Source organism: Sorghum bicolor, chromosome 2 (assembly GCF_000003195.3).
Source record: "Sorghum bicolor cultivar BTx623 chromosome 2, Sorghum_bicolor_NCBIv3, whole genome shotgun sequence".
Taxonomy (NCBI): domain Eukaryota; kingdom Viridiplantae; phylum Streptophyta; class Magnoliopsida; order Poales; family Poaceae; genus Sorghum; species Sorghum bicolor.
In genome coordinates this window covers 2,144,027-2,166,047 of record NC_012871.2, presented here as the reverse complement: position 1 = coordinate 2,166,047, position 22,021 = coordinate 2,144,027, and the positions used below count along the sequence as shown (strand labels likewise).

Below are 22,021 nucleotides of genomic sequence, written 5' to 3'. Positions count from 1 at the left end.
GTCAAAAATGTTTGTCTTCTCATGAAGTGAGAATGTCACTTTCTATGAGATATATAATGATCGACCACCGTATAATTTACTCCTATATATGGACAGCCATGACACCAATGGCCGGCAATAGGCACAGGGCCCCAGAAGCTATTACGAGTTTCCGGAAAAGGAAGCTGAGCAAACTCCGGTGGATGCTGTCGTCGTACTACTATACCACATCGAGACTATATGGACTACAGGCCGTTTGATGATTGAGTAATAACGAGGCCACGCATCTACTACAATCTAGCTTGGAATTGGATGCCACACGGCCCCGGTCAGCAGCTCTCAACCGTTTCAGAAGAATCAATCACTGCTCTCAACCGGACACAAATAAGCGAATCGTCTGCCGTCAAGCACAGGAGAAGCTCAGTTTCGCTCTCGGCAGTATAGTATCCCTGAGTACGCGCGTCTCCCCGGCCTGCCTGCGTACGTGCTCCAAGAAGCACCTACCATTTTCCCTCTCCGGCTCTCCCCACCTAACTACTACTGCCAAGCCAGTAGATCTCCGACGACTGCTGGCTGGCCATCTTCTCCGGCGAAGGTGGATCGCATCGCATCACAGGTGAGCGAGCACCATTACCATATATACACTCATCTTCCTTCTCTCTGCCTCGATCTGCTTCTTCGTGTGTTTGGTTGGACTTCGGACAGCTAGCAAGCAATAAGCGTTGGAGCCCCAGTTACATTCCCCGCAGGCCAATCGCCTCCTATCGTTCTCGGATGATAACAGGCGCCGGTTGCCACCATGTCGTCCAACCAGGCCTTTTTTTCGTGAACGGGAGTTGAGCCCGTATTTTATTAGGATGAAAGGAGTTTACTTTTATAACCGATTGTTAGACCTACTACTAGATCGTTTGCGAGTAGCAGGCGAAACATTAGCGAGGCTAACAACTCAAGACGAGGAAAAAAACTACTATACGGCCATCGATTGTGCGACCAAGCCGACATCACCAACAGACGTCCAAAAGGAGGCTAGTGTAGAAAAACCCTCGTCGATCCACTGCGCACCTTCATCATGGATACGCTTTGCCACGGCCATCTGAGTAGAGTTCTCATTTCTGAAGGTCCGCGTGTTCCTTTCCTTCCACATCTCCCAACAGACTAGGAGGACCACAGAATCGAACTCCCCCCCCCCCCCCCCCCGCTGTTGCTCCCGAAACTGTAACATATGCCGTAGCTGCCACTCCACCGGCTTACTAACACCCAAATCCACTAAGATGTGGTGGAGGTCGATGCCTTGCAAGACATGCAAGGCATGCAACCAAAGTTCTTTGGTCACCACATAGCTTGAGAAGAGGTGAGTCCCCGTCTCAGATTCTTGACAACATAAGGCACAACCATCATCGTCATGCAGACCATGTCGCTTATGCCTATCCACAGTCCATAACCTATTGTGCAAAGCAAACTAGAAAAATAGCTTCACTTTCAGTGGAGCTCTCGTGTGCAAGAGCTCCTTGGCACCCAGCAGCTTGGTCGAGCCCACGAAGAAGGCTCGGTAGGTGGAAGACACGGAGTAGTTTCCATCTAGCGACCATTTCCAAATGAAACAATCTGACCGCAAGGGATCCAAGGCGGTCCCCCAAACCAACAACCATGTCTTGATGTACTGACACATCACCTGGATTGTCGTAGGCCCAACAATATCCCTAACCCATTGTCGGTTGTTCAGAGCATCCTGAATCGACCGCCCGCACTCAGCTCTCGAGATGCCGTTGTAGAGGAGCGGGACGAAGGAGCACAACGACCCAATGCTGAGCCACCGATCATGCTAGAATCTCGCGCTCATGCCATCCCCAAGCTGAACTGAACAAGAGGTGTCAAACATAGCTGCCACGGTCAGCTCCTGCTTGGCCGGTAGGTGAACCCATCCTCTGTCAGGTTCGACAGAACGCAGTATTCCCACCGAAGGCGCAAAGCGTAGCCAAACAGCCGGAGGTCAATCATTCCAAGGCCCCTATTGGCCGTTGGCAAGCACACCGTCTTCCAGGCTAGCTTGCATTTGCCTCTAGAAACTGAATCCTTCCCTGTCCAAAGGAACGCCCTTCTCCTCTTGTCTATCTGGCCGATCGCCCACTGGGAGAGACACGACGCGATGACAACGTGAACCTGTATGGCTGACAAGGTCACTTTCGTTAGCAGCACGCGTCCCGTGCTCATGAGGAGGCCCGACTTCCAGGTCGGTATTTTCATGGCCACTATGTCGACGAGTGTCTGTTCCTCTGCTCGATGTAGTCTATAAATGGAGAGCGGCACCCCAAGGTACTTGCATGGAAAAGGGGTGATGCGACATGGAAAGGCCCGCCGAACTAGTGCCATCTCTTCAGCAGAGCAACGGATTGGTGAAGCTTGACATTTGTCCGTGTTAGTGACCAGTCCCAACGCTCCCGTGAAGCACTCCAGAATTGCTCGGAGGCAGCGCACATCGCGCGCTGATGGGGAGACGAACACCACCATGTCATCCGCATATAACGACGCTTGGTGCTGGATAACCTAGCCCGGGAACCTAAAAAGGATTTGCTGCATGATCAGCTTCGACGATCATAGAGTTGAGCACCTCCATAACTATGAGAAGAGCATTGGAGACATAGGATCGCCCTGACGCAGTCCACGAGCGTGCAAAATACGGCGCCCTGGCCGCCCATTGATCAGGGGCTTGGGGCTTGCTGAGGACAGCATGATGGACAATAAGTCAGTCCACCGCTGCGGAAAACCGATATGTCGGAGCAGGTCTAGCAAGAAAGGCCAAGCCACGGAGTCAAAAGCCTTGACAATGTCCACCTTGATCAACCATTTGCAAGTGAGGCTCACAGTCCTGAAGTTGTCGTGGATGCATCTCCCTCTGATGAATGCGGTCTGATTTATTTATTTTTGAATTTTAACTATCAGCCAACAATTCCACATCCGTGCCGCAGTATCTATATCTCACATAAGTATGTGAGAATCACAACTAATAATATGATATTTCTTCCTAATTAAATAGTACAAACTGATCAGACCCTAGCTATTCATCCATAACATCACTTTCAGAATTTTCTGAGTTCATTCGAACCTAACTTGGTTTTGACTTTCTTTCATTGTTTTCACATACCTGTAACTAGCTGAGGGACAGTTTGTGGATTAAGAAGTAGAGGAGCTAGGAGTTCCTTGGCTTGCGTGTGCGGGGGAGGGGTCGCTCGGGGTGTAGGAGCTCCTTGATCAATCTGCAGCAAAACTCAACATTAGTCTGTCCATCTTCTTGCTAGCCATCATCATCAGCAGGCAGTCCACCGTCCGACAGTGCACGTCCCTCATAGAGGTCCTGCTCCATATGGGCCTCATCCGATGTTTTGGTCGATCCCTCATGGGACTTCCCTAACGACTGAGGCTTGACACCTGACCCAGGGGAGACGGGATCATCGCCGCTGGAGTTAGAGAAGTAGCAAGGTCCGACCACTGGGCCCACGGAGAGGGAGGACTCCAGGAACATTGGATCATCGTACCTGAGAGGAACATTGGAGGTGCTCGCAGTGGAGCGAGGCCGCCGCTAGCGCCTAGCATCAGCTGCACCATGGAATGATGGTGATACATACGACCCATCATTGGGCGGTTGGCAGCCTGGTCAGGCACGTACTCCATCTCTCCGACCTTTGGTGCACTACTACAAAAATCTTATTGGAGGCGGGCAAAATGGGTTAATAGAGGCGGGCATTGCAACCGCCTCCAATCGATGGCCTCGGTTAATCAAGGCTTAACCGAGGCGATTGCTATGCCCGCCTCGGTTAACCCATTAACAGAGGCAAGCCTATTAGGGTGCCCACCTCTATTAATTGTTTTAAAAAAAATGCTCAAGTGAGCCCAATTGAGCCCGCCGCTGTCGCGCCCACACTGCCGCATCTAGCTCGAGGCTCATCCGTCGTGGACGAATCTAGACCCACTGTTGCCAAATCTAGCCCCACGATGGCTTGATCTGGTCCCGCTGTTGTCGGATCGTGACCAGCCATCGCCAGAGAAGGACCGGCCAACTGCAGATCTGTGAAGAGGAGAGAGGGACGAGTGCGCGAGATGAAGAGAGGAAACCATAGGGAGATGGGGAGAACTGAAGTACCTCCATCTTGTGCTACCCACGGACCCACGCGGCCGCGCTACTCAACCTTGTGTCACTACGCCCGTGGATACCGCGCCCCGTGGACCTATGCCATGGCCCAATGCCATCGTGCCTCATAGATCTGCACCGCTTGTTGCCTGGCCCCGCGGACCAGAGGAAGGGAGGTGGCGCTCATCACGCTTCCGTGCTAGAGAGAAAGAGGGAGAGTGGTGAAGAGAGAGGGAGGTAGTGGAGAGAGGGACCGGAGGAAGGAAGGCACATCTTTTGTTCGAGAGGGAAGAGCGGCGCCTGTGGGAGGAAGGCTGGGAGGGAGTGGCGCTGATGTCTAGTTAGGGTTTAATTTATATATAGTTGACACTAGTATTGAGCCCAGAAATGGTAATGGGCTGGCCCAAATCTTTGGAGGCGGGCCTTACAAAATAACTGCCTCTAAAAATAGATTTATGGAGGCGGTTGTCTTAAAATGACCGTCTCCGTAAATAAACTATTTTTGGAGGCAGTTGTCTTAAACTGACCGCCTCCATAAATCGATTTTTGGAGGCGGTTGGCTTTTGACTACCTCTGCTAATTGATTTTACGAGGCAGACAAATATGACCACCTTCGTAAATGAATTGACTGTCTCCGTTAATTGTTTGGTATTTTTGGAGGCGTTGGGTTTTGTGACTGTCTCGGTAAATGTTTGGACATTGTCTTGCAAAATCATTTGTGTAGTAGTGGTGGTGGGTTTATTGAGTTGTTTGGAATGTTCTGAGATGACGGTGTGTTGGGATGGCTGGCAGAGCAAAATGGTGGGAAAGCTAGGCGGCTGTGGATGCTATCGGCCGAGAAGGTGAGCCAGGAGCGGAAGGTTGTCGCCGGCTGGAGCTTCAGTGGCGTGAGATGTGGCCGAAGCCCTTGCACTTGAGGCAGCGAACAGGGTCCCTGCTCTGTGCAAGTGCCCGGCGAGGCGCCTTTTAAAAAACTCTCGGCCATCCATGGTGTGTCCACGGGCAGCGTCCTGCGCTGCTCGTCTAGTCTCGCGTCTGTAGTGTTCCATCTTGGCGAGGCACAGGCTTCGAGCATTACTATTTATTTTTGGATTTTATTAACAATCAGCCAACAATTCCACATCCATACAATATCTACCTCACATATGCTCAGGGCAGCGCAAATTGTTTTACAAGCCAGCCACAAATGCTCAGGGTGGAAGGCACCGCTGCTGCATCCTTCCCTAATGGATCATATTTCGCCATTTCTATGCATGCACTACTAAAGAAATAGTTTTCATTACACCATTTTCACGTAGTAAGCGTTGGTCACCACATGTCCATAAAGGACCCAACGTTGAAAATCATTTTTGGTTCAGAATGGAACATGGACGGTGGTGAAAATGAATTTGACCACCAGTTCATCTTATGAGCAAACAGTAAACATTCTCACTGCCGGTTCGTGTTGAGAAGAACCGATGTTAAGAGCCCCCTCACATAAGCAAAATTTGGATCCTCAATGTATTTAGTAAGGTTGCTACCATCTGAACTCTATCCTCTTACCATCTCTCTCTCTCTCAACTCAGTGTTATCCTCCCCCCTCTCTCCCAGGCTCTATCCCTCTGTTTCTCCCTTCCCCAGGCTCTCGCCCTACCATCTGGTGTACCAAACCACCCGGCACATGGTAGACACTCGACGGGATGACCCCCTTGGCGTGGATGTGTTGGCCCTAACCACACCCATGCCTGCCCTTGCAACAGGCATGCTGACCCTAGTGGTGGTGCACCTCCCCATTGCGGTGGGTGCTTCCCTTCGCTCACAGGTCCCCCGCCCCCCCAGTGGCGAAGCTAGAGCAAATTAGAGGGTGGTGCACTTGCCTTGTGGGTGCATAGACTTGTGTTATATGTGGTGCATATATGGTAAAATTTTAGAAAAAACCACTGTTTTTTCAAATTTTGGGTGGTGCATTTGCACCCACTAGCTTGTTGCTAGGTTCGCCCCTGCCCCCCCCCCCCCCTCAGCGGGGGCAGAGGAGGCTCTATGGCAGCAACGGTGAGGCGGCGTCCCTACGGTGTTGATCTATGATCGGGTGGACGAGGGCATCAGGGTTTGAATCAGCCAACAGTGTCGAGGGGCGTAAGGACACGACCGGTGCCATGGGTGTGGCGGGCACGCACTTGACCTTGACTTTTTAAAAAAAAAATTTATCGATTTTCATGGCCAGTTTGATACCAACATTTGATGAAGATGGGCATAATCGTCCACTTCCACTGCCAAAACATGAAGACGGTGATGGGGCCTCTCAACCTGTTGGGGTGAAGATTTTGGCATAATTATGGTCCGTACAATGAAAAGGGGTAATCCCACCTACTTCCAGAAATGTCTACCTTGAGTTCATCATAGTTGTTTCTTCTTTTTATTCAAAGTAAAAGAAATTAAATAACCCGTTTTTTGGCTTCTCCATAATCGATTGCAAGAAATATCTATATGTACCATACCAACATATATAAGTATTTACATGTATATTTGAGAGATGATTTTGTTTACTTTTATAGTGACTGAGGTACATCGAATATTTATCGTTCATAATGACACATATGGGTAGGTTGAATGCAAACTTAGGAGGTTATTTTATCTTTTATAATCACAAAGGTGGATAACTTATAAAAACTTTAGGGGTATTTTAAATCATCTTTTGTTATAGAAGATGGGAATTTAGATACAACGTTAGAAGGTTATTTGAAATTATCTTTCATAATGGTTAAGAAGGGTAATTAGATGCAATGTTATGTGGTTATTTGGTAGTATGTTTTATAATGACAAATTTTTGAAATTTAGATGTCAATTTTGGGGGCTATTTGAATTATCCTTCATAATGACAGTTATGGGTAATCTATATACCAATTTAGGAGGTTATTCTGAATGATCTTGTGTAATGGCGGAGGAGGGTAATTTAGATACAAAATAAGGGGGTCACTTTATGTATTTTTCTTAAAGACAATGGTGGGTAATTTTTATTCTAAATTCAATATATCCATTTGCTATTTATCGGTGATGATGATTCAAGTCTACCAAATTCAAGGTCAGATGTTTCTGATTATTATGAGGATTTCTAGGATTTATCTTTTTTCCTAGTGCGCCTAGTGAGAATTAACATGGTGTTTCCGTTCAGGCCTCTAACTAGTAATTGTAAGATAAGATGTACATGCCTCCATAGTCCATATTATTTCCATTTCAGCATGCTACAAAATAATCTGTGTTTATATAACCTTGATATTTTGGCAATGAGCAGGGGCAATCATGGCTGGAGGGAATTCAACTAGAGACCACTGCTCCTACAATGCACTCAAACAATGCTCCTCCCGGATTATATGCGATGGCCAATCCCTGTCCTTGTTCCACAAGAGCATCAGACACAGGTTGTGGCTTGTGAACGCTCTGTTGGTCGCCAGCGCCATCCTGGCGGGAGTCATAGTTGGGATAGGCATCTTTGGCCAACGTTACCGCTACCACCGCCTAACTAGGTTCATCTTTGTTGGAGCCACCACCTTGTTCTTGCCTGTCATGTCCACCGCTGTCCCCTTGGTCGCTGGATCAAACTACAATGTCACAGACACAGATGAGGGGCGGTTGGCTGCAAGATGCGATCCAGAATTTCAATCTCCCGTGGTCATAGTATGGGCATCCCTTGTTCAGATAATCATGATCAATACCAGTGCAATAGTTGCTGTTGATGACAGAGAAGGCAGAAACATAGGTCCTCCTTTTGACCTGCTTGTTCAGGGCCTCTGGACCTATTACCTAGGTGTCACCTACTTCACTAATAATAGTGGCATAAATTCCAGAGATGGACTTATTACTTTTGTTGTGCTTATAATTGGACTTGAAGGGATACCTTTTGCTCTCACATGTGCCAAAATGGTGTTCAAATATTATGCATTTGAAAAGGCACGGCAATCCTTTGCTCTCGGAAACAATCCTCATCTTATTTTTGCCTACATGCGGCAACCACCACCGGTACAAGCAAGGACAAGTCACCGTAGAGAAGCAGCAGCAGTAACTAATGAGGATGCTCCTCCTCCACCTCCACTAGTGGTTATGGGAGAGGGAAAAAGAAACATGGAGAAGCAGTCTCATGGGTATGTATGGAAGGGTGACTCAGGCATGGCTGTGCACGGTAAAGATGGCCTGGTAACTATTGACAGTGTTTGGAAGATGACAGCCTGCTTCTTTCCGTTCTCAACACTGCAGCGACTACAAGACTTATGCTTGTCCTTTGCGTTCTTCAAGTTGTTGCGGTGCCGGTTTGCAGGGTACAATGTCCACACTGCTAATGCCTCGAGTGACATGTTCACTTTTTTCTGGAGCTTGCTGCTCAAGGAGGGAGACCACAACAGGGTGTTTCGGTTGATTTCAGAGGAGATTTCTTTTGTTCATGACTATTATTACACATCCATACCGATCTCCTATTCCAAGTGCTGGTTGCCCATCGTGGGTATCTTTATTTCACTCTTGAGCATAACTTATTGCATCTTGGCTGCAACGTGGCTCAGCTTCCTTTTAGCTGTAAATACTAGTTCACCTCAGCTTTTGTGTTTCATCAGTTGCACTGAAAATCAGTTGCAAACACAATTGGACATAAGATTGTATGGAAGCTGGCTCTTTGGTCTGGTGCCACTACTTTTTCTTTTAGTGTTAGTTTTCATTACTGAGGTGAGGGACATGGCTTCCTACGTCTGCTCTAACTGGACCAAAGTAGCCCTCGTGTGTCGCCTCCTAAACCGTGCCTCCTCCTCCTCATCGAAGCATTCTCTTTGCATTCAGAAATGTGCCGGCCTTTTGATCCGCTGCAGATGCAAGTTATTGAGGAGGCATTGGGATGAGAAAATTGGCCAGTTCTCAGTATTGGTGCTTCAACCAAGAGCAACCCCGCTTGGTCTTCTCTGGTACCTTTTCCCTTTTTTACCAGACCAGAACAGGAAGGTCAGTGTGCCAGCAGTAGTGAAGGTTTGCATCATGCAAGCGCTAAGAAGGACTAGAGATGATGGAGGACAGCTCAGCAATGGAGCAGCATGTCTCCGCCGCTGCCGAGACCTTGGTGAAAGCTTCAACTGGGCTTGCAGCAACAAGAGTACATCTTATACCATACTCACATGGCACATCGCCACAAGTATACTTGAGGTCAGGTACCCAAACCTGAATGACGAAGGACAAGGTTCTCCACCACTTTCCAACACTGACTACAAAATGGTTGCCACCCACCTATCACGGTACTGTGCTTACCTCGTGACATGGTGCCCTGAGCTGCTTCCCGATGACCACGAATGGAGCAGGAGCCTGTACGAGAATGTCAAGAAGGACACTCGGCGTGTCCTTGCCGGCTGCACGGCAGGAGATTCATTGACGCAGGAAGTCAAATGCCAACAGCTGGTCGAATTGCTGAGTACAAAAGCGAAGCATCAAGTAGTCAAGGACGGCGCGAGGCTGGGAGAGCAATTGGCGAAGCTGGTGCTACATGGTGGTGATGATACGGCGTGGAAGTTGTTGGCTGAATTCTGGTCGGAGATGGTCCTGTATGTTGCGCCGTCCGACAATCTCAAAGGGCACAAAGAGGCAATCGCCAGGGGCGGCGAGCTGATAACGCTGCTATGGGTGCTGCTCTTCCATGCTGGGATCGTCAGCAGGCCAGGCGAGAACAACAGTGCTGCTGCTGCTGCTGCTGCTGCTACCTCTGCCGCTGGTGTGGTCTAATGGAGTCTTATCCTATTACCTACTACTCATACATGCATGTTTTAATTCAGGGTTGGTTTGTTATGCTTTCGCCAACAAAAAATCAGCGTTGGTTTTAATTATTTCATACTTTGTCGCCTCGCTGTACGCCTGTCGGCCTGTGAGGTAATGTTTCTGCATGCCGAGTGCATTTCATTTGATGAGGTGCCACTCTGAATGATGTTGTCGTCGCTGCTGATGTGATAATGGTACTCTTGTCTTCTGTATCAATTGTAACTAGTCTGTTTGGTGTCCTGCCTGAAATAATGTTGTAATGAAGCTCTTAAGATTTACTAATAATTCAGATACAAATTGTTTACTGTCTCCACATACTGTGTGATGATCCATGTATGTGTAAGCTTTTGTACGAATGACTTGCATGGTAGAATAACGTTTGATGAGTAAGTGCCAAAGAATTTTTTTTTCTAGACCACGTCGGGAGGCATGTTTTTCATTAAGCAGGAATAGCTTTGAAGGATACAGCTAGTTACACGGTAACCATATGTTGCCGAACATAGAACCAAAACACTCAACAGCAAAGGAACAGGCAGTAGCCAAGATGGCTAAAGAGGAAGCGGGGAGAGGACTACTAAGAAGACACCAAACCTAGAAGAGCCAAGAAGGGTTTAAACCCTGCCAGTTCCCAGACAACAATATCATCCATAATTCTTGTTGCCAGCTGTAACAGTGTCGAGGTGACTGCATCGAAAGTTCTCGCATTCCTCTCCTTCGAAAGCAGCCAGCCCACTAGAAAAAAAGCAAGTCGAATCCACACCGAAGTTGCTTAGGGACTGCCTTCCTGCTGTGAACCCACCAATGCATCACAGGCTCCTCATTGACAACAACGAAGCCCTGCAGGTGCAGCTTGCTGAAGCAAATTTGCCAAACTTCCCTACTGAAACAACAGCCCAGAAGAATGTGATCAATGGTCTCAGGTAGTTGGTCACATATGACACAGGTGGCCGAAGTCTGTAGACCATGGCAGAAGCGGCGTTCTGCGGTCCAGCAGCGCCGATGCATTTTTTTTTCAAAACTACATGCATCTGGATGTTGGTTTAGTTTTCTCTTCTGCATTTTGTAGCCAAATCAAGTCATGAGGCCAATATATTGCCAATTGCTGCCTGCTTCCGTTGCCAAGCAAATATTGTCTCGTGCCTCTCCATTGTCCTAATGGGCCAACAGAGAACACGCTCGCAAATTCAGAAAAAACAATCCTCCTTGAACTACTATCATAGTCCAATTTCTTTTTCGAACATCACAAATGGAAATCTTAACCCCCCCCCCCACCCCCCCCCCCACCCCAACTCTTCAAAGTCTTTTCAATTACTTCCCCGCTCCGTTAGCAGTGCTTCTCAGGAGGACAATTTGGTTCTAAAAATATGATAAGGTTTTTAACCATGAAAACTACGTCTAAGCTTCTAAAATTTTGGGAGAAATCCTAAAGTAAGATTGGTACTTGAAAACCCCAATTAAAATATTTATAAACCCAAATAAAATATTGAGAGCTAAGGAAATTAACTTTAGTAGCTTCCAAAAATTTATGTATAGCTCAAGAAAAAGAGAAAATATCCAAATAAATATGAACATTTTCCATAATTGATGTCCAAATGTGTCTAAGGAATTTCCAATAACAAAAATATGAGATGCAGACGACAAGAAAGCAACACAAATATGATGCTAAATGCATATGCTGCTGATATTGCCCTCATGTTTCCTATAGAAAGTTTTGAAAACGTGTTTATGCATCAATTAGAATATTTTGGGAATTCTACAGATTTCTCTGTTTATTTTCTATTTTCTGAAAAGGTAAATCTATTTTTGAAAGCTTTTAGAGCTACTTTCACGGCCTGTAAATATCCGTAGAGATATTTTTATGGTTTAAAAGTCTTATCTGGCATTTATCACCATTTTTAACTAGGATAGGGAGGTAATTGATTCTGAGAGATGAGGGGGGGGGGGGGGGGTAAGATATGCGGTTTTATAGTTTTAGCAGAAAAATCAGAACACAATGATAGTTCTAGGAGTTGAAGAAGACTAAATTTCCACCGACTGCTTTCTCTCCTCCCATTTTTTGGGCCCAATATGGTCCAACTTTGTATCCCAAGAAGAATCATCAATCAGCCCCTTCATTTAAACCTGCTTCGGCGACAAGTCGGGTGGCTCCGGCCACCATAGAGCCGAATTCACATTCGACACTTCCCTACTTTGTGTGCTAGTTGTCGCGGATTCATAACTGCAAAGCATCATGGTTGTTTGTCGAATATAAGAAGTGTGGGTCTCCGGTGGCTTGGGTACTTAAAAACACAAGATAGACATGACGGTTTATCCTAGTTTTGGCTATCGAGGCCCTCGTCTAGTAGTGTGGTGTTCTTCGTATTCAGGAGCACCCAAATCTCAGGGGGTTTATAATGAAGGAGAATGAGAGTTTGGTAGGGGATTGCTCAGTGCTAGCTTACGGTGTCAGCGGTGAGGGTTCTCCCTAGCGTCACAAAAGTGGAGATTTCTGCTGGTGGAAGACACTCGGTTGTTCCACTTGTTAGCTTATCGGTTTGTCTAAGTCTATCCTCTCCCCCCCTGGGAGCCGACCCTCCACTTACATGTCGAGTTGCGCAATCAACTATTTATAGTTATGGGATCAACTAAAATGATGGGGGGTTTTGTTTTTCCATAGCCTAGCCAGGTGGAGCGAGAAGGAGCGTGCAGTGAACGAACTTGCCACCTCCCGGCCTCTCACCTATTTCTCTTCTCCGCCACCATCGGGGCCCTAGCTAGCCAGTCACAAGCACGCACACCACCGACGCCACCGTCATCGACCTTGTCAACCAAGAGGAAGAAGAGCAGCGCCGCCTTGAAGTACGAGGCCAATGAGCGCTCTGGCTCTGGCGCACTCCTGGACATCTCACGGTAGGGCATGCCAGCGGCGTATGACGCAGCCCCCGCCCTCGATGTTGAGGCTAGAGTGGCGACAAGAAGCAGCCAAGGACTGAGTCGAAGAGCACAGAAGACGAGGCATCACCATAGGCCTCCTCCGGCTCTGAGCCAAATGTGCTCCTCTTCTGCGATGAGTTCGCCTTCTTCGACATCGGCATGTACGAGTCACTGGATAGCCTATTCTGCACGGATGCTATGCAAAGCAACATTGCCTCTGTCACGGCAATGGTGGCAGAGCCGGACCCGGTCATGAGATCTGGGAAAATCAGAGTCCCGCCACACTGCCTCCTCCTCTAGGGACACACGGGGACCACGCAACGCGATGGATGGGCTCCTGAAAGCGGCGCCCCTCTGACACCACCGCCTCGGTCACGTTGCTCCTAGAAGCGGCGCCGCCGCCGGCCGTAGACACTCTTGCTCCCATGCCGTGCTCCAGGTGCGGCATGGAGAGAGGCTGCCCTGGCGGTGGCTGCGAGCTTGTCATCAGGTCGAGCAGCCACAACAATGGCGTAGTGTGCTCCGCGTTCGCGAGTTACGCTAGTGGTGACTAAGGTGTAGGCAAGCAGAGAGGGATGGGGAGGAGGGTTCACCGTCGTATGCAGCCATGCCTCACCGCCAATCGGAGCCATGCCATGCCTCGACGCCGACGACCTCCATGTATTCGCGATGAAATGACAAAGAGGAGGTAACATTACCATGTTGTAAGTCTAGGGTTACCAGATTCTAGTATACTACCAATCAAACACGATTTGAAGTGAGCTCGTCTCTGTTAGAATAGACAACCAAACATATGAGATTGCACCGTTATGACCAGGCTCGAGCTGACCTAGACTAGGCCAGCCAGCCAGGCCATTCAGAGTCGCGTTACCAAACATGCCTCAAGCATGGGCGAATACACCAGGTATTCCTGGTATTCCTAGGAATACCTAACTTTTTGTGCACTAAGTATATATAGGTATATTTATATATATGTATATCAAATATATTAGCATTTCTATATTTAACAAATAAAATTTCTCTCTCATTCTTTTCAAAGGAATTTGTACTAATTTGTTGTTTCTGTAAATGAGAATCTAATTATTTATCTTCAGACCACATACATATTGACCATGTCACTAAATATTAGTACAAATCATATTTTATTTCTAAATTCTTTTCCAACATAAGGCCTTGTTTAGTTCATCCTAAAACCAAAAAACTTTTCAATATATATGAAAATAAAAACTAATTGCACAGATTGCGTGTAAATCGTGAGACAAATCTTTTAAGCCTAGTTACTCCAATCGAAAAACTTTTTGGATCTAAATATGGAAATATGCACATGGCAGCATATATAATAAGGACATGAGTGGGAGACTATTCCATAATCCTCATTCCTAAGGCCTTGTTTAGTTGGCAAAAATTTCCATTTTTGGCTACTGTAGCACTTTCGTTTTTATTTGACAAACATTGTCTAAACAAGGAGTAACTAGGCTCAAAAGATTCATCTTACAAATTACAGGTAAACTGTGTAATTCGTTTTTATTTTCATCTATATTTAATGCTCCATGCATGCAACCAAAGATTCGAAGTGACGAGGAATCTTGAAAATTTTTGCGAACTAAACAAGGCCTAAATCTCTCACCCTAGCCTACCAGGCATGATGTGGTGGCGGTACTGCTGGTTCTCAATGTCCTAAGCTCCTGGCAGCGCGGGACATGCAGCGCGGACGCGACCTCTATCTCTATGCTATGCTTACATGGCGACCGGCGAGAGCGCACGTCGGTCGAAGGTTAGAGGCAACAGCTGAATAACGACTCACTAGACACTAACAAAGGAATACCCAAGATTCAAATCCTGGCTCCGCCACTGACTCCAAGACACCCTGGTGGGCTGAGTGGTTTAGTGGCCATGGTGGTAATAGCTCCGCACGTACCAAGTGGTGTATAGTGGACGGCAATGGTGTGGGAATCATTGATTAGACAAATTTAAATAGAAATGAAGATAGTCGTTGTTTAGACTTGGCCTCTCCATGTATTACTCTGAGCCAAACACACGCTCTCTCACACGCTCGCCACAAGTCACTCGAGCTCGTGCCATTCTAGTCACTCGACTTGCTTCATATCGTCTGTGCAATGGAGAAGGTAATAATGATAGACAAAGGCAGAAATTAAAGAAAAAAAAGACGGAAATCAAAGAGAAAAAGAAAAACGCAGGCGCTGAGGAATAAAGGGGACCTCGCATGCATATGATGATGCTTGATTTAAGGTACTAGCTGCTTTTCTTTTTTCATTGTTTATTCCTTTTTTAAAAGATTAGCAGAACACCTGCTCTTCCATGAATAAAGCAAAGTATATATTCCGATCCACAGCAGATTACCTAGCTAATTTACGTACATTTGAGTGAATGACCAGACTAAAATAAACCCTGGGTTTCCTGCTGTGTTGCAGCGACTTTCAATCTTACTATACTTTTATAAAGCAAAATCTCACTACCTATTTTTTTAACATGTGACAATCCACTATGACACCTAACTACCTATTTCTATCAACATACAAGCTATCCAACTAGACAATCTACTATCACATACAATTAAAATCTACTAACTTATGTAATTATAATATCTGTCAGCAAGTCACATTTCTATACGTTCTAACATTTATATTCCTTCTTCATACCCGCGGCAACACGCGGGGAATCCTCCTAGTCTCCTACAATTCAAAAACACAAGAGAATCATTATTTCATTTTCCTTGTTGAACATGAAAATAGACTGTGTTGAGTCATCAGTTCATACATCCATGTTGCTGTTTCCTTAAAGATTAATTAAAAAGGATTCACAGCAGATTGCATCATCAACTATCTAGAGTAAAACTTAAAACTAAAAGCATAACGACATATACAAACTTCAAAGGTTTGCGATTTTTCCCTGGTGTAGTTTTAGCAGCGCCGAGACAATACTTAGTCCCTGTTTGATTTCTAGCGGTAAACTTTAACTCCTATCACACCGAATATTTGGACACATACATATAAATTAAACCCACCAAGGCGCAGTGCAAATGATGGTAAAACATATATATAGAGTAATAGGTAGATTAATTTATTGCAACCAAATAAAGAATATAGTATTTAAATGGGTACTGTGTTAGAAAATAAAATGAGAGAGTAAAGATAATCATTTGATTAGTTCTACCTACTAAATATGTCCTCAAAACTTCTAATACTTATGGAACATCAAAGATTCTTGGCTGTAATAGCCGTGGGATCATGACCCAATCGTTCCAAAGGTCAGGTTCAACCTCTACTTTCTTCCTCTCGGCATCTCCCATATATACCCTTCTCTAATACGCGTGAGTAGCTAGCAAGCCCAAAACTCCATTACGAAGGAAACCATCCATAAGAAACGCTGAGCGGCTGGGCTGCTGGATTGCGCAGCACCAGTCAGCTGGATCTCGGCCTAAGCTATACCGCCACACCTTAATTAATTCATGTAATTCCTCCACTCGTTTATTTTTTTTCTTCAAATTACTTGCATGTTAATAGTTTCTCGTACATACAACACCGTCTATCTTGCACGAGGTTGCATGTGCCTTGCCTTGCATGGTGCTAGCTAACGACTTGAAGTTTGGCAGGCAGCTGAGCATGGCTGGAGGGAATGGGAAGCTGATCGGAAATTGCTCCAAACAAGCGATGGATCTCCAGACAACCGTCCACGAGAGCATTAGACGGCAGCTATGGGAGGTTAATGCCCTGCTAGTGGTTCAACCTGTCCTGGCTGTAGTACTTGTTGGGATAGGCGCCTATGGTCAGCGGTACCGCCACCACCCCTTCACTCGCTTTGTCTTCCTTGGAGCCAACACACTTTTCTTGCCCATCATCTCCTATCTCACCTCCACCATCAGCCTCCACCCTAATTACATCAGGTTTTCCTCACTGTATGAAGATTATGGTGAGGATTATGGTGATTATGGTGAGCTGGCGATCGTTGCACAATGCAATGCACTTAGCCACGTGGTATTCTTCGTAATTCTGGCATCCCTTGTGCTGGTAGTCATGATCAATACAAGCACAATAGTCTCTGTTGATGACAGAGAAGGCCAATCCAAAGGTCCCCCGCCCGAGCTGCTTATACAGGGGATTTGGACTTTTTACCTTGCTGCCGGTGGTCTCCTTAAGCTCTATGCCGCAGAGGGCTTCATTATAGGACTCATCTTCATCTTCATCACACCTTATGCTCTGCTATGCTCCAAAATAGGGCTCAAATTTTATGCATTCGAAATGGCACGGCGGTCGTCCTTCACACTCGGACGCAATCCAGGACTTGTTTTTGTTTACATGCAGAAGTTACAAGCACAAGAAGCAGCACATCAGCATGTTGATGAACCGCTGGTAGGTGATGGTGCACATGCTCCCCCACTCTTGGTTATGAGAGAATCGGAGGAACAAGTGGAGAAGCATCCTCATGGGTATACATTCAAGGATGACTCTGAAACAATGCTGAACAAACATGTTGGATTGGTGACTATTGATAGAGTTTGGCAGTTAGATAGCATGCTTCTAATTGCAACGCCACAGTTAAAAGATATATGCTTGTCCTTTGCTTTGTTCAAGTTGTTGCGATGTCGGTTTGCACGGTATAAGATCACTAATGGTGGCTCTACTGGGACTCGCAACTTTTTCCGGAGCTTGTTGCACAAGGTTGGAGAAGATGAAAGGGTATTTGTGGTGATTGAGGAAGAGTTATCATTTCTTCATGATTATTATTACTCGTCTCTCCCAATCTCCTATTCAAATTGTTGCCTGCCCATCTTGGATATCATTTTATCACTTTTCACAGTAGTTTATTGTATCTTGTTTACTTTGCTAGTCATAGCAAACATAGTACGGAAGATCTTAGAGCATGGGAGGGGCCAACAACTTCAGTGTAAATTATGGTGTATTCAAGGGAACTTAGCAAGCTACATGTCGCACATCAATATGGGAGAGTGGTCCTTCGATCTGTTGCCAATATTTTTGGTTCTGATGTTAGCGGTGACAGCTGAGGTTAGAAGCTTGGTTTCCTATATTTGCTCCAACTGGACAAAAGTTACCCTTATTTGCTGCTACATCAACCGCAACTCTTCACCACATTCACTATGCATGCGAAAATTGGTTAGTAGTTTGTTACGCTGCAGATGCAAGCTGATGAAACACTGGGATGAAAAAATGAGCCAGTGCTCAGTGTTGGTACCTCAGCCAAAAACAACCCCAATAGTTCTTGTATACCGTCTCCTCCGTGTCCCAGATCAGAGGAGGAAAATGGAGGTGCCAGCGGCCGTGAAGGTTAGCATCCTGAATGCAGTAAGAAATCTGATCAATGGACACCGTTTGAGCAATGGTGCAGAATCTCTACGACAAAGCCAAGTTGGTGGACAAAGCTTTATTGGGGCTTGCAATGGCAAAGGTACATCGGATATCATACTCACATGGCATATCGCCACATGCATCCTTGAAGTGAAACACCCATACCGAGCTGATCATCAAGAACAGGGTTCTCCACCAAATCCCAGCTCTACAGATTATAAGATTGTTGCCAGTCACTTGTCAAAGTACTGTGCATACCTAGTGAGTTGGTGCCCTGAGCTACTTCCGGATAAGACAATGCATGGAGCAAGAGCTTGTACAAGGCTGTCAAGAAGGACGCAGAGCATGCCCTCGCCGGTCACGCAGTAGCAAGGTCATCGGAGCCAGAAGATGAGTATCAAAAGCTGGTCCACTTGCTGAGTGAGAACTCGAAGCATGAGGTGCTCAAGAATGGTGTGGAGCTGGCAAAGCAGCTGGTGGAGAAAATCAATGGTGAGGAGATGGCGTGGAAGCTGCTGGCTGACTTCTGGTCAGAGATGATCCTGTTCGTCGCGCCATCAGACAACCTCAAGGGTCACTCGGAGGCCATTGCCAGGGGTGGCGAGCTGATAACGCTGCTCTGGGCGTTGCTCTTCCACGCCGGGATCGTCAGCAGGCCAGGTGAAGAAGATGGCGATGCAGCAACTTCTTCTGGTGCTGTTTAATGGATTTGTCTTTTCTTCATGCATGTGTGCTTGATTAGTCCGTATGGTCGTTGGTCTTATTCTGCTGTGTCAACTTTGTTTTAGGCGGCCTACCATGGCCGCTTTGCTTTGGATTACTTCATTTACAGTTGTGCGCGCGCGCTGTGTGGTCTTCTTTACCCGTGGCGTGCTTTTGAGATGTCACTTTTAATTTTGCAATGATGTTTGTTGCACCTTTAATTTATATACCATGCTAATTAATCTTAGTTTCTGTTCCAAGACTGTTGGATGTGCAAGCCCTGTATTATATATATATTTTGTCAAGAACTTTGATACAGCTGATTACAAACGTACTATGACTGCAGTGTATTCATTCACTCTCAGTCGCGTGCTCATCATTTCTTCTTCATTTTCTCTGCATTTTGTCTGTACGTTGGAGACCTAGAGCAGTGACTAATGTATTTGGTTAAGCTTATCTATTGAATCTGCCAGCTATTCAGCAGTGTTTTTCTCTCACAATAAATCAGCGAACAATATTTTTAAACAAACAAGTTTGTAATGGTCAAGATCAGCGCCGGTCGGTCCTTTTTTATTTATCTTAAAACAAAAGGCTGTGCCACGCCACCGCCGCCATGGTAATGGATTGACGTGGCAACTTTAGTTTCCTGGAGTTGTACACCTGGGTGACTCTGGCGGCCAATATGTGCTCCAGCGCCGTGACCGTGAGTCCTCACGAGCGTTCTTCGCACAGTCACACCAGTTAAAAAAATAATTTGAGATGTCTTCTATTTTTCAAGGGTGTTCTACATAGAAAACTATTTGCAACTAGCTCCGGAAACACCATACCTTACAAACCATGGTTCTACTAAGTGAACTATCACTGAAAATATATCTACCCCATCTCTAAAAATATATTTTAGGGATGGTTGCTTATGTCAACCGACTCTAAAATGAATGATTTCTAGGTAAGTCAGCCATACTTAGAAATCAAATTTCAAACATGCATGGACCTCAAAAACAGCTATAGCATGAATAATTTATAATTTATTCAAATAAAGTCAGATGAAAAAATTACATCAAATTTATAGTTTGACGGGACCTAAAACTAAAAATTGATGAAATTATAGAGCTCCAGTTCGGTGGCGTTGGGGTCTTGGGACGTGGAGGCGGTGCTAGAGCAGCGGCTATGAGAGAGGGAAGAGTCTGAAATAGAGTGAGGACAAAGCCTTAGGCCTTGTTCGGTTCTACTGGAATGAGGGCCTCGAATAATTCCTAGTTTTGGATTGCTTCACTAATTTGTATAGTCTTGAGGAGATAGAATTGTTCCTGGGCCAAATTCCAAAGAACCAAACACAGCCTTAGTGTTTTCTATTAGGCTAGTGGGCCGATTGTGGTGTTGTATGTTACCACAATTGTGTAACGAACCGATAGTGATAACAAATTTATCACAATAAGTTATTACTACATCAGTGCCAAAAAAATGATATTGTGAAAGTGTTTATTGTGCATTTTTAGGTGGACGTAGTAGCATTTACTGTAAAGATGGAGAAAATGATATTGAGAATGGGTTTTATAGTAGTGTTTATTTTTATTTTTTTTGGGCAGATGTAATAGCATATATGAAAAATCACATGGTCTTGTTATGCGACGCTGCAAATTGGTTGTAGTATAGTACTAAAATTGATCATGCATGTTCCTAAAGATCGTTTCTGTAGTAATTAACGATCAAAATATAAGAACAAAAATATATATGCCTCAGCAATCACATGATTTTATTGACTTATTATGTTTATCAACATTCATAGTATGGTATAAAGTTGACAACAATTTATTTTCACTCCGACCCCAGTACGTATACTTGCATGTATTCAATTCATGCATACGGCACACTACTACGTCTAGTATGGGCTCTGGCCGACGTAGTTGCCCGGCGGGTTGTAGCTGCAGATGATGAAGACGCCGGCGTTGTTGTCGCAGACGACGCGGGCGCAGCCGATGGCCGTGGAGTCACGCCACACCACCTGCGTGTAGTGCCCGCACACCTTGCCGTCCGCGCAGCTGTTGGTGTCGTGGTTGTAGTACTGCTTCTCGGAAACCCACGACGCCACGGCGTCGGACGCCGACCAGTCGGCGCCGGCGGAGCCCCAGAAGATGTTCTCGCCGTAGGGACCGCCGGAGTGGATCAGCTTGCAGTCGCCCTGCCGCTGCGCCGCGTAGCTCTGCGCGTACGCGGCCACCGTGTCGTCCCACGACACCGGGCCGACGCCGACGTCGGCGCGCGCCGCGTTGTGCGGGTTCACGTAGTCCTGCGGCGAGTTCTGCGCCGCGCACGGCGCGACGACGGTGGCAGCCAGCGCCAGAGCTGCGGCGACGAGGCACGCTAGCAGCTTCGTCGGTGACGAGGAGGACGACGCCATTGCCGCTGTTGCTGCTGACCAAGTTATCTGAATGAGCAGAGATGGCGCGCTGTTGTGGTAGATGGATTTTGGTGCATGAGATGTGGCGACTGGCCACGGTATTTATACTGATGAATTTAGTGAGACTTGTCCAAGCAAGATGGCATATACTAGTAAAACACGGTGACTGTTAATTTGCTGTACTTGGCATGGTCACCGTCAGGGTCAATGGTGGAGCCTACAAGAGCTAAAAAAATTCCAAGAAGGGCAAGAATTTCCATGGCATGGGATTGCATATCCGATAGGATCGTCCATCGGCGGGATAAATTTAGATAAACTTGGCTTTCGTTTAGTAGACTTTTAGGAGCAGCAGCTACAAAAATGGCCGGGCACGGCATTCTCGAGAAGGTTTACTTCATCTGGTATCGGCCGGGCCATGACCAATCCGATTCTTCACGCGTGCAAGAGTTTTTTTTTTTTTTTTATCAGACGGTGGGGAGAGATTCCCCACCAAAATTTCATTAAGCATCACTCGGGCAAACGGAGTGGCCAGTACCTGTGCAAGAGTAGTTAGGGTTCCAGAAAAGATTGATTGTCATTTTGTTTTGTTTTTTTTTTTTTTTTGCGACGAAGATTGTTTGTCATTAGGATTTTTCACAGATACGTACTTCGTCCAAACTTCTAGGGCGCGTTGAAGGTTGAAACGTCTGGTACGAAGAAATAGGATGGTGCACGTAGAATTTCCACAGCACAGTACAAGTGTACAACACACAACATGTATGTCGTGTGGAAAAGTCACTGATGACTTTGGACCATTATATCTTGCATTGATTAGTT

The 22,021-nt window shown here is 46.2% G+C and overlaps 3 protein-coding genes across 3 annotated transcripts; 2 read left to right on the top strand and 1 right to left on the bottom strand.

The window, feature by feature from the left end:
- On the top strand, positions 6,326 to 10,127 carry LOC8059914. Its single transcript, XM_021454679.1, has 2 exons — positions 6,326 to 6,441; positions 7,377 to 10,127. The coding sequence occupies exons 1-2, from the start codon at positions 6,420 to 6,422 to the stop codon at positions 9,833 to 9,835; spliced, it is 2,481 nt and encodes an 826-aa protein (XP_021310354.1). The 5' UTR covers positions 6,326 to 6,419; the 3' UTR covers positions 9,836 to 10,127.
- Positions 16,128 to 18,873, top strand: LOC8086372. Its single transcript, XM_021454776.1, has 2 exons — positions 16,128 to 16,252; positions 16,395 to 18,873. Coding segments are annotated over exons 1-2 (2,082 nt in total). The 5' UTR covers positions 16,128 to 16,250; the 3' UTR covers positions 18,475 to 18,873.
- On the bottom strand, positions 20,536 to 21,289 carry LOC8085837 (pathogenesis-related protein PRB1-3). The gene has a single exon (XM_002459265.2). It carries the CDS (start codon positions 21,203 to 21,205, stop codon positions 20,687 to 20,689), a length of 519 nt encoding a protein of 172 aa, XP_002459310.1. The 5' UTR covers positions 21,206 to 21,289; the 3' UTR covers positions 20,536 to 20,686.